Source organism: Apostichopus japonicus, chromosome 3 (assembly GCF_037975245.1).
Source record: "Apostichopus japonicus isolate 1M-3 chromosome 3, ASM3797524v1, whole genome shotgun sequence".
NCBI classification, from domain to species: domain Eukaryota; kingdom Metazoa; phylum Echinodermata; class Holothuroidea; order Aspidochirotida; family Stichopodidae; genus Apostichopus; species Apostichopus japonicus.
The window spans coordinates 26,248,713-26,262,386 of NC_092563.1; the positions used below are offsets into that span (position 1 = coordinate 26,248,713).

At 36.8% G+C, this 13,674-nt stretch overlaps 2 protein-coding genes across 2 annotated transcripts; one reads left to right on the top strand and one right to left on the bottom strand.

Moving 5' to 3' along the window:
• The first annotated feature begins 6 nt into the window (after positions 1-6).
• Positions 7-8,046, top strand: LOC139965646 (protein Skeletor, isoforms B/C-like). Its single transcript, XM_071968239.1, has 11 exons — positions 7-202; positions 451-546; positions 1,720-1,890; positions 2,417-2,516; positions 2,738-2,840; positions 3,335-3,518; positions 4,111-4,186; positions 4,784-4,970; positions 5,395-5,542; positions 5,838-5,955; positions 7,234-8,046. Exons 2-11 carry the CDS (start codon positions 462-464, stop codon positions 7,532-7,534), a joined length of 1,473 nt encoding a protein of 490 aa, XP_071824340.1. The 5' UTR covers positions 7-202; positions 451-461; the 3' UTR covers positions 7,535-8,046.
• A 661-nt stretch (positions 8,047-8,707) lies between these two features.
• Positions 8,708-12,340, bottom strand: LOC139965647 (uncharacterized). Its single transcript, XM_071968240.1, has 2 exons — positions 11,565-12,340; positions 8,708-10,176 (listed from the first exon to the last, which is right to left on the bottom strand). Exons 1-2 carry the CDS (start codon positions 12,093-12,095, stop codon positions 9,631-9,633), a joined length of 1,077 nt encoding a protein of 358 aa, XP_071824341.1. The 5' UTR covers positions 12,096-12,340; the 3' UTR covers positions 8,708-9,630.
• Positions 12,341-13,674: the final 1,334 nt, after the last annotated feature.

Below are 13,674 nucleotides of genomic sequence, written 5' to 3' on the forward strand. Positions count from 1 at the left end.
ACCATTCTTAATCAATATTGATCATACGGGTCACAGCCTCAATGTGAGAGGAATTTGGTGACAGTGTATCAAATTGTTTGGTGTTCGTACACAGATAAAGCATTCATATTGAAGAGCAAATACCACTAAATTAGATTCTGCAACTTTGAAATCGGGACATCGTATCCTTTAAAAACGTTTATTTAATGTTGATCGTAAACGGGTGAGTATCATTTCATATTTTCTCACCAATTAAATTGACGGCTCAAGTAACGTTTTTTCTTAAGAGTGTTTCATTGCTGTCTAAATTTTGTATTGACACATTTACATTGGTTTACGTCGTTTCCATTATCTGACACAGACGGCCTGCCATGCACTCAAGTGTGTCGATGAACTCAAATTAACGTTGTTAAAACTAGACGTCATCAGAATCTATAGAACATTTTCCCATCACATATTTTTTACTTACAGGAGTTGTAACTATGGCAACGTTAATGTGGAATTTAGTTATTTTGCTGGTATTTACCGGTTTTATTGACGCTATGGGAAATGGTGACACTCGGAAAGGTATGTATGTAACAGGTTCTTCGTGACGTCATTGTGCATGTAAATTTATAACAATAAAGGACGGACGGGTAAGGGGGAGGGGCGGCATTCATTCAAAAAGCAACCGCTCACATTCTTTATCCGTTGCCCACAATACAGACGAAAAATGGAATTTTAGAGACGCACAGGGGATGGTAAATGAAATTAATATAAAACATGCATGTAACTTGCTACATATATGTTATGCATTTGCATCCCTATTACATACTTCAAAACAAGCACATGCTGAATATTGTGACTTAAATAACTATTTTAGCCATACATTGGTCACTGCAAACGACTGAGATTAAGTCTATACAAATTCATATGTTAACTTCACGTTAGCTTTATCATACCAACGGTGAGTCTTAATTTCGGCCTAGAAGACAAGTTCCCAACGGTAATCTTTAACTATTCGTCATTTAATTTGGATACTTACTTGCTATCATTGAATTCCAGAGAAATAAATGAATATTTATATACACCAACAGGACCCTTTCTCCGAAAAGTAAAGAAATTCGTTACTATCTGTGACGTCATAGAACAACCTTTATTTTTTTTGCAAAATATAACTGCCGTATTCCGACATCGAAACCGTCTCTCCTCAAACAGAACTTAAATGGGCAGTTCAGGAAAAAAACAGACATTTAAATGTTCCAGGCAATGTCTATTTCAAACTAATAACTCACATCAATTTTGATTTTACCAAACGACTTTGTAATATATCAAATGAAACCGTCGTCACCGCCAGTTTTGAAGAGCGGCCATTTTGTCTTATTGTTTGACCACTCTTCAAATTGGCGGCGACGACTGTTTCACTTGAAATATATTGGACTCGTTTTGGTAAAAATCCAATATAAGAGGGTATATTAGTTTGGAATAGACATGACCTACATAGAAATGTCTGGTTTTAACGTGAACTTCCCATTTAAAGTCGCTTAAATACAACAACAGAAAACTGGGTGTTGGTCAGTGAAATTTTTATTCTTATACCGTAAAGTCTTGACAAATTTCATGCTAGTTAAAGGGCAACGTGAGACAAATATTACATTCGGTTTATATACACGATTGTTCCTGTAATCGTATACGTAAACACGTCCTCTAGTTCACAGCCTGTAATCATATGCATGTATTCATATTTATTTCTGTTTGAAGGGACTGATTACTACGGAGTCCTTCTTGGGCCACTCGATGGGTACAGATCCCTTAATCCACAATCCTCAGATGCTATAACCGCCGACTCAATCAAGGGAACTTTGTACTCTGTGGACGAGAAAACCATCTTTGTGTACAAGTTTTTCTTGGAAGAATATGCTGATAACAGATGTAAGACTAATATTTCCCATATTCCCGTGAAAGTTTCTTATTCGTTTTTTGAAAGGTATCAAACTAATTTTAAATTCATTCAAAAGGGGAAATGGATGGGCGGGAGCATGTTAGGATAGGGTGGGGGTGGGCATTAGGGGAGGAGCGTGGAGAAGGATGAGTGCAACGACGATTAAACATTACAAGCGTTAACTAACATGCACGTAGATTTATTTTGTGTTACACGTTGGTGTGGTGGAATTACCAACTAATCGATTATGGGGTCTCTTTCATGTCCCTGTATTGTTCTGGTTAATCTGCACCGACTCCGCAGAACTATAAAAAAAAATAGAACGGAATTGCAGAACCGGAAAGGGTGTTTACGCATGGTAGCGCACCAAGGCATCCGTATGGCTTGATTTCACGCTGCCAATGTATATTACGCAATTTATAATAAAAAGGTAAACTGCGTATAAACTGACCGTGGCCTGACCAACTTGTAGGGTTCCAAGTGATGAATTTTTTCACATATATTTTTTTAACGCAGATATTCGCTTCTACGCCGTCCAGCTTAATATCAACGCTTCCGCCTTCCAAGAGGATGCAGTATTCGACAAAAAAGTTGTTCTAACTATCGGACCCGAAAGGTACAGTGATTCATGGCAGATATATTTTATGTCATAAACGGTTCGTATTTTATATATACGCGGGTGCTTAACTGCAGGTCATTTAAAAAAAAAATAGTTCGTTGCCAGAAACTCGGAAAAGGGAAGGAGAATGGAGGAGGGGTGGGGGGGGGGAGAGGGGAGGGTTGGTTCAAGTTAGCGGTATAAGGTTGAGTATTTATATTCTTATTGGTTCATTACAGGAATACATCACTTCTAGAAAGAGGTTATGGAGGAGAAAACTTCCTTCTTAACATTCCTGGCGGTCACAAGATCACCGAGTATGATGGGATAGTAATGCTACGTGTAAGTGACAAATGTTACTAATTATAACGGTATTTTAAGATATAAGGTCGAAATTAAGATACCTATTGTTCAATATTTAAAATTTCGTTCCTTACGAAGTGAAAAAGTATAATGGTTGTTCTTAACGCAAAATAAATTTATTTTATATTGGATGAGATGATATTTTTGAGCTATAACTTTAAGCAGGAAAAATTTAACTTTTTTTCTTCATTATTTCTTCTTTGTTTAAATTACGAAAAAAAAATATGATAATCATGACTCGTCTGTTTTGATGACGTCATTCACGCTATCGTTGCCAGATGCATTCGTAAGAACGCCACAGCTATATTCAGTTTCAGCAAATCAAATCTTCCTTTAAAACTGTCATTTGATCGTGATGTAGAATATATCTACAGTTGATTTTCAACAATATTTCCATCGGACACAGTTACCAGAGTGGACCAGAGAAACAATGCCTTGTTGTTCTTACGTCCCTCCGTTTCCATTGTTCGCAGTTCTCTAGACAATTGACTGAGTTAGTCGACATCCCCCGTAACTTGCTTCCACCTCGACCCTATCCGTTGGGAGAATTTGGATTTGAAAGTGGATATCGTATCCATGGGGTACGCGCAGACGCAGTAGCACTGAATAGTCAACAGATAGGGCTATTTAACTTCAACTACGATGGTAACTCACCAAGTGAGTATTCAAATTATAGCGTCCACCAATCAGAATTCAGCAGACGATAATTAGCATGTTTTTTCTTAATGCTGTTTATTTTTTGTGTAGACTGTGAGCAGATATTACCATCGGGGTTAATTTCCCGTTTTTATTCTTCTTTGCATGAATTGCTAAGCAATCAGAAATGGATTTATATGAAACTTTGTATCATATTTTCAACCGATTTATGGTTCTCTCGTTAATATTATCTTGTATCGTAACAGCAATAACACTAAAGTACCTAATCTCTGGTTAGCCTGATGTTATATACCCAGCAAACACAACGTTATCATAACATTTTAAAAAGAGTCTCTAAAATATGTTTTTATAACGTTAAATTGTGGTGTTATAAAAACGTCGGCATAACGTTGTTATGAGATATTAATGTTATATTAATGTTTTGAAATAATAGCCTGAAAACGTTTTCGTAACATATTTATTACACCACAAATAACGTTATCAAAGCAAAAGACAAAACGTTTTAATAACGTTTTAAAACGTTTTTGTGTTTGCTGTAAGTAAATAAGTTACGAAAACTCACGCAACTTAATTCTGTCGTATTCTGCCACAGCTACTACCTTCTGGATTGGGACTGGACCGCGAGTCACTCAGACTGGTATAAAGGTCGCTGGACCAGACACAGACAAGTAAAAAGAACTCAAGTCTCCTCCCCTATCCCCTCACCTCCCCTCCCCCTCCTCAATCCTTTTTGATTTAGAATGCTTGTAGCTTGGAGAAGAGTGGCGAGGTGGAGCCACTGCTCCTTCTCTTCGTCGGTGGTGGTGGTGGTGGGGGGGGGGGGCATTGTGCATAGCATGATGAAAGCGTATAAAATAAAGCGATGGTATAATGATTTTCTTTGTACAATGTTGCAGAAGCTTGAGCTGATTATCTGGTAAATCATACAATACATCAACAAACTAAGACTTCATAATCACTGCTTCCTCCAAAACTTTTAGAAATTTCCCAAAACTATATACATTTTTCGTAGCCTGTTCTTCCCTCCAAAATATTTCAGAGACGTCGAAGAGCTGGTTTAGGTAAAGACAATTAAATATTCGAGGTTTGGCCTCAAGACGGGAGCATAACCAAATGAACTATAGGATGACAAGTGACCATTTGTGGTAAATCTAGCAAATTGTGTGAACAGTTATGGTTATCTTTTAATTCAAGTTATCCAGACAAGTTAGGTAATATTGAAACTCGAACAACTCGTTTTAACCACAAAAAATGCTCTTTTACAGAAATGGCTGGGTTCCAAGGTATAAGAATGCCAACATCACGATTACCCTACCGGATATCTACAGCGTATTCGATGTCGGTTATTTGGCATTGTGGAATGAACTATTCATCCTCGATCTTGGTCACGTGTTCTTTAATCTCACCGGAAAGAATATCCCACCTTCCTTCGACAATGAAACTTTTGTTGCTGTGAGTAGTAATGAAAAGTTACAATTAGTTTAAAAAGGAGATTGAAGAAGGAAATTTATTTCAAATTCCTCTTCCTGGCATGTATTCTTGAGCTTGGGAATTGCTAGAATAGAACGAGAAATACCAGATAATGCTATTTTGCTGGTGTTTCGTCACCTCGAGCGACTCATACCATGGTTATTCCCTTTGTATGACAAACAGGAGTATCCTAACCGTTAATGTAACATGATCATACCACATATATTTTGGTATGGATATTTCCCATGTCGTTCCCCTTTCCGCCTAGTTACACACAAAAGTTACACACAATAGTTACACACAATAATAAGCACACAATAATAAACACACAATACTTCAAAATACTGTAAATCGTCTTCATCATTTCATTTTATTTTTCATTTCCCTTTATTTATTTTATGCAAAGGTTCCTCCGTTCATCCCCGTTAACGTAATATGGCTTTACAATGGATTTTCATTTGCTAAGGACTATGGCGTAAATGCTAAAGGAGTCGACGCTATAAACACAAAGCAAATACTGATCAAAGAGTTATCTTTTAATGGAGGCTGTACGGGTAAGTAACAATAGCTACACATGCGTACACAACAACCCATACATATTATATATATATATATATATATATATATATATATATATATATATATACTCCACAGTATATATATATATATATATATATATTTATATATATATATATATAGTTATATATATATATATATATATATATATATATATATTATATATATATATATATATATATATATAGTTATAGTTATATATATATATATATATATATATATATATATATATATATATATATAGTTATATATTAAGTTTCCTTTTTTATGCAGATGCTTATTTCTGGGTTGGTGCTCAAGGTTCCACGGTTGAGAATGGACAACTACCGTACGTTGATGTAGTGAATGGTTTTTATCGCGTTCAACGATTACCCTCTCCCAACGGCGATAGGTGAGTAACATTTGTTGTACTTGACTCCACAGTAAAATAAAGATCGTGATCGACTCTGAGAACGAGATCTTGCAAACTGAGCCCGAGTCAAGATTGTCTTCTCCGCAAGCAAGGGTTCCAAGAAATGAATAGGAATACAGTTAATGAATAAACTATTCCAATGTGACCGAATCCGTCTCGTTTCCGGCCCTCTAGCTCCTACTGGTGATGTGGAATTCATGTTGTAAACCATCTCTACATTGTAGTATGACGGGGATTCTCGGTTAGGAGCGGATACATTGTGAGCAGTGATAAACTCGATGCATGGTCTAAGTGTATTACGATTTAACGCCATGAAGTGATATTATATCCCATTTATAAGTAGCTATCAAACCCCTGCATGGTTATTAACCATTTGAACTTTTGACCTTCTAGTTTCCTCTCGTTAATTACCACGGTTCCCGAATTAAGAAATACATTATAAATTATTTGGTCCATTTTCAGACGACTAGTTTAGGAGCCCGTTGATTCAAACAACGAAAAACATAACTAAAATTAGGACCGCGTGTTGTTTTCTTTCTCATTCCTGAAGGGTTTCATTCCGTGCTAGATTTTCATAAATATTAGTTATGTTCAGCATTCGTTAATATTGAACCAATCAGTGGTATAAGGTTCTTTATCACGTGTTAGCCCAAAGCTTGCATTTTGTCGAGCAATTTTTTTTTAGAGGCAAGTGAGTCTGGAAAATTGTTAGTCGCATCAGCCATAACTCACGATCGTTCAGGCGTGTGACGATGACCGGACAGGGGTGGGTTGACAGTGATGATCAAATTAATATCAAAGCAATAACGCATATTTTGTATTTTCATGAACATCTGAAGCCAGGCTTACTAACAATGTTTTCCATCTTAACATTCCTTATACCCGTACAACCTAACGTTATAACCTAACGTTATAAGCTATAACGCTATAGTCACTGGATAATCATAAGTTCACTACATATTCATAATGGAGCATTTCTACCCAGTGACGTAGTAGTTAAGGATTCATGTGCCCCTCTTCAAGAGTGAGTGCTGGTAGGCCTTCACCCTCTCATATAGATCCACTTAACACAAACACATCGTGTGACAGCCACAAAGCTATGTTATTCATGTTTACCTTAGTCATAATCCCATGCGGGCCCCTGTGGTACATTTGGGCCCAGGTTCAATAAACCGTCAGAACTGCCTATTTCTACGTCATTGTGTCTCCTTGTGTTAAATCCGCTTCCATTGTCGTTCCTATTGTTTCTTTTGGCAGAGATACTCCTTTGTTACGATACTACAAAACCAACGTAACTCTCACCGTACAAGGAAACCTCACATTGTATGATTTGGATTATTTTGGCTTGTGGTGTGATTCTTTTGAAACGCCGAAAGCAATAGCAACAACCTCCCTGTTTCGACTTCAAGAAATCAAATACGTCGGATATCTTCAGGTATACACGGGAGAGGAGAGCGGACCATCGAAAGAGGAATTGGAAAAGGAAAGGGTCAACAATTATCTGACTAAAATATGGCGTAATTTCTTTGCCTGTTTTTGGATCTTTTGTCGAGATTAAAGACGAGTTACTTTCTTCGACCATTCGACAAAGAGAACGAAAACGAAGAAAAGTTTAACATATTCATTACTTCAAATGGCGCTCATCTTTGGCGTCTTTATTTGTCTTATAATTTGCATCTGTTTCATTGAAGTACAGTGTATAACTTTTAAGCATCATAGGGTAAAATACTGTATCAGATCAGAGATTGTTACAGCATCTCGGTGCCCCTGAGTTTAACGACGATGCCGACCTCCCAGCCCCTCCCGCTGCTATTACAATTTGACATAGAGGAACCTACCCCAACCCCCCCCCCCCCCTTGTCACGTTATAGAATTAATTATTGAATAATGTTTTTTCATTATTATAAATTTTCTCTGGTTTAATCACTAAGATGTTATTCATTGTATGCTCTCTTTAAACGTGACTATCTTCTCATATCGGTCAATCTATTTAAGTAGTCATTCTATGAATGACAACTCGCTTTCTATTGGAGTTAATATGAAAACGTGCTTTCCTCATAATTATACAAACTTTGTCACATCTTCTTTATTACACTAACACAGATTTGAAAATTATAAAATAAGATCTCATATAAGTAGCTTTAGATCCCGTAAGACACTTTGTCAGCTAGGAATGTTCAGGTGGAAGGTGGGGTGGAGGGGAATTTAATCCTTTGTATTGCGTAACAGGGTAGTGATCGCGACATTTGTTTTGGGCTGCATATTGCGTTTTATAAGACAAGAGTTTTTCAGTATACGTCACATATATAGCTTACATGTTCCGTACACCAGGATATTAGGTAATAATATGTCAGTGGGAGTGCTGATCCCCTCCTTTTACAAGTGGTTGGGCCCCTATCGCGTACAGCTTGTAAGATACAGTTCATCATACTTGCTTTGACTTTCACACATAAGAGGAAAAATTGAAAGTTACAAAAATACTCATGATACGTTGGAGTTATACAATTTATTTTAAGTTTTATTTGGCTAACAAAGTGTTCGATGCAAACTACTCGAAAGTGACCGACATGTTACTGTTGAAATATAACATGGCGCAAAAAAAGTCCAGAAATCATAACTTTGGCTTCCAAGGAAATTGAGAAAAGAAAAAGGAATTTATTTTTCCTTTTCGTAACAATTAATGATTTAAGCTCTATAATTAGAACAGATTAATTAGTGTATACTATAATAAATTTCTGAGCATAAAGGCATATTCATATTCTAAGGATACGAAGTTAACGTTAAGTCTTGCTCACACTGATGTAACAAGTACATTGGTCACTACTAGCGTAGAACATTAAAAACGAAGATATCACTCAACGTAGTTTACAGTGTAAACCTATATTATAACATTACCAAAATAAGATACATTTCAGAACCAAAAACCACTCAGATTCTTACAAATGTAAATCAACACATATTTGAGAATGTTCGTTATCCCCAAACTATGACAACCATGTAACGAAGGTACAAAATTTGCCTGTGTGATTGGTCCACTCGACGACTGCAGTATATATTTCAGAATTTATGTACACGTGCAAAAGTGATAAAAACTTGATACACTGACCATTGTAAACCAGAACATATATGTATGTCTTTTAAGAATGAACTAAAATTGATTTTTCAATATACGCAAGTCATATTTTAAGACTACCGTTTATATGCTTGTAAATATTCCATAAAATTGAACGACATGAATTGCATTGCATTGACACCGATGTCTCAAAAAAAAAAAAATTGTAATAAATCTGGGTATTTTCAAGATATTGTTTTCAATATTACTTATACTATACACACAGCTAATATACAGAAATGAATAGTCAGTTACCAACTTAACAGTGAGAAGGGGGTGTAAAATGCTAGCAAGGTTCCGGCTGTCTCTCTTTCCACCACATCCACATCGATAAAAAAAAAATAAAGAAAAAAAAAAACCCATTTCTATATCGTGAGAAAACGAATGCAGGTCTAGGCCCTTTTATACTCTACATAGGCACAACACCTTCTTATGTGTCCTAGTTGTGAAACATTTATAGTAACGTAATAGTGACGCCATCGGGGTACTCCCTTGACAGCGATGAGTTGTTAAAATTACAGTTCATAGTAGGCCGTATGCTTTCATAACTGTTGGTAGACCATCGATTCCTGGTGTACTCTACCGTTCATCATGTGTACCTGTTCCGCTATTTGAGACCCTGCTCCACGGTGGTTGCCATTGTTCATTTTCGAGTACTGCTGTTGATTTTGATTCAAGTTATAGAAGTACATATTTTGATCCACCATATTGTACGGAGGCGCGTAATAGCCATTACGTAACGTATCATGAGGCACGGGATATCCCTGTGAAGTCGCTAAGTGTACTGGAAAAGGGCGTTGATTATGTTGTACGTAGGCACGCGGTAATTGATATTGATTCTGCGTTTCAAACATCTGTCGAGGCGGGATATTACTGTCCGATGAATATTCAAATTTATCTACACTGAATGCCGTCATCTCTTGCCAATCAGTTAAGTTACCACTGCTTGCTTGTCCATTCGTTGGTACACTGGCGTTCTCAGGACAAGTCGGCTCACGAATTTCTATGGTGTCCATGTACGACTGTGAGAGATCTATCGGTTTTATGACAGCAGACTGTTGGTCAACCTTGGGTTCGGTGCCCACAACCTGAGGGAAACACAAAATTTGAGTAACTGTAAATAATTTCTACGTCAAATAATACTTCCAAGCAAATCTGATCTAATTGCAATGTATAAGTTGTTGCTTGTCTTTATCGGTATTTGTTATTCTGCAGTTGACAAGTCAATGATTTTTTTCGTTCCTAAGAAATATTACCAAGAACTGCTCACAATGTCTTTTCTATGGTTCTGGTAAAATGATATTACTGGGAATTGAATACATTATTTTATTTGTCGCATGTCCGATGCTATGAACTATTTTAGACATTAGCTTTAAAATCGCCTTTACCACCTAACTATGTACATGACGCGCAACACTATTAAATACAACAAAGACATTGCTCAGTACAACGACTGTGTGAATATTATACAAATATAAAGTACAACAAGTTATAAACACCCCTCTCGTAATAGTGGAACATGCCAGCTTGATACGAGAGGTATTTCATTTGCCGAAAATGAAACGTGACGGTCTGTACATGAAATTATGATGAACAATAAATAGACCTCAGAGGGCGGTGGATGTGCTAGTTGATTTTGCAATTGGATTCAGTTCGAATACCCACTTTTAAATGACAGATAAAATAACATAAGTAGAAAATGTTGTAAAAAAACGTCATTAACGATTATTAAAAGGTAATGAATATTTAACGTATAATAATACTTTTCACTAATACACCAAACATCACCTAACACAAGTATAAGTTAGTTAACGTTAGCTACCCCATTCCCTTTTGTCATATACGATATGTTTAACATAAATAAACTAAAGGAAACACCCAGAAAGGAAGGATCATGTTTTTTTTTTAACAATCGAAGATGTCACATTTTGTGACAATTTCACTGACATTGTAATATCAATAATTTAAATTACAGTTTTTTACAAACTTATAATTTGAGGGCGAATCTAAGAAGATTATTTTTCGCCGTAACAACCATGACGGAAAGTAGTGGTGGAACTTATAAGAACCCACCACTCATACGTAGTATAGCTACATTGAAATAAATAAACTACATGCCGTTGATCTTGAAAGAAGTAGCAGTGAAAAGTTATAATAATTATCTTTGGGAAATATCTGCTGCAAAGGTTCGACAAGTTAACTAAATTACATATACATATTAGTTTGCTGTTGGGTCGAACACAGAGTGACAAGGAATATGAAAGATTAACTTCATTTTTTATTTGTAGTTGAAGACACATTAATTTCAGGGGTTCAGATATTTCTTCTTTGAAGCTAATATTTTTATTTTGAACTGCTGAAATACCAATTGAAATTAAAAAAAAACCGACTGCCGTAAAAAAAATAAAGCTAGGGAAGATAAACTCCGGTCAACTGAAGATTATAGTGTAAAGGTATATTATGTAATTATACTTACTTGTTGCAAAACAAACGCCTCCGCTGCATTATTTTCATCCGGCAAGGTGTTATTGTTAGTCTCAAGTTCTTGGCTAGTTCTTTTGAATGCCGTGACGTCATCAAACGTATTCCTTTCTCGAAGAGGTTTCAACGTGGTTGAATTCGACAAACAACTTTTCTCTAGACAATGTTTGCAATTTTCATTCATTGTCCAATAATTATCTTTACCATTTGGCTTGCTGCTATCTCGAAGAACTTTCCGAAAGCATTCGTTAGCTGAAAGGTTATGACGTATGCTGTTCCGCCAACCACGATAGGGTCCACGAAAACACGGGTAGCGATTCTCTAAACAGGACACGATTTGACGGAGAGTGAGGGCCCGTTCCGAGGACGCCATGATTGCCTGACTAATGAGTTCAGTGTAAGTATACGGCGGTCTGATCCTACGGGTATAGGTTTGACGTTGTTTCCCCTTCGCCGAACGCCTCTGGTTATTAGGCGTAGGTACATACCATTGGTAGGCGTCACCGTATCCCAAATTATACTGCATGGTCTATCACAATAAATGCAATGTTCAAGGAAAAAATTCACAGAGAATATTACAAACAAATAAAGAGTTTTTCTCGCAAAGGAACTTAAAATAACAACCGAAGTGTTCTGATGGAAACTATAGAAACTGGTTGGTTCAAAACGAAGCAGGACCTCGATGAAGTTTGAAAGAAGATGAAGTTTGTCAAGAGTTTAAAGTCTGAATGTGATTGAATGATAAATATCTTAACTTGAACAAGAAGAAACCATTTCCTGTTTTCAACTGATACTACGCAGACATAATCCTTTTAATGCATCAACCAATCAGGTTTACCGTGTGATAACAGTTTGGCTTTCTCTTTGACCAATGGGGTAAAGGCTTCTAAAGAGCGAGAATTGTAAGCGAATAAACTCTGGTAATCCGCATTCATAGTCAAAACTTGTTGGCGTCAATAGCGATCATGAAATAAACTAACACTTGAATGTGTAAACTTTGAGATAATATCACAAAATGAAATGCGAAACTAAATAATCAAACCATTACGTTGTAGAACTTATTTTCAAATTAAAATATATTTTGAGTTGACAAACTACCAACTGTTCTATTACTTAACCTAACTCAACGTTGAACCACCGGCGTCAAGAGGGCTTAAGAGTTAAACTTAATTAGGGATGAGAAAGAGGAGGAAGGGTCTGCACTGGGTTCATGGGAGGGTGTACTGCCAAATCTGGGGAAATTCCGCAGTAAAGACGGCATCGAGGGAACACCATGTTTTGCCAGTATTCTAGTCTGCTTCATTTCTTCAGCCTTTGGTGCTCTCTGCTTCCCAAAACTTGTTTTGTCTCCTGCTTGTTAAATTCAGCCTAAGTTTTACCACACCGGACAGAAGGGGATACCACCCATCTCCCCCCCCCCCCACCTCATGTGTACACAAATAGTACTGTGCCTCTCCTTAAACTGTTGGGGCCTTCAAATCAGAATTCCTCGTTACGAGTCTGCATAAAACCCATTTCTGACTAAGGACTATACTCTAACAAACTTTATAGGAAATGGTGACAAACTTAGTTTAGAAGAAAAATACCATTACAACAAATTTGATTATACAATCAGGTATTTTATGCGAAGGAAGCATGCAGGGTAAAGGACTTAGACACGCTTTGTTTAAATCGTATACCCTGTTGATTTGTGGCAAGTAGCGAATGGCACTTTTCTAGGAGGGGTAACACCACATATCAACATTTTCTCCCCCTCCCCTCCCCCATCACCCCTCCCCCACCACCACTTTTGTCTTTCAGATGTCCTTGTGTGTCACCAACTCAGCAATAGCGTCCCCGATAGGTTACGGTCTGTTTGCATGGCACGTACTGACGTCACTATAGCCAGAATACCCCGTTACACTTCACTTGCCAATATTTCGTACGTTCTCGCGGATATAGCAAAAATGTAATAATATATTTGATGAAGTTTAAGCAAACATGGCATGTTCTCATGTTCCTTTTTAAGAGGAAGATTGCATACTCTGAACTTTGCTAACCAGATTACTAATTATTTATTTATTTTATAAAGCAGGGCGGAAAGGTGGCAAAGTGACATGTAAACA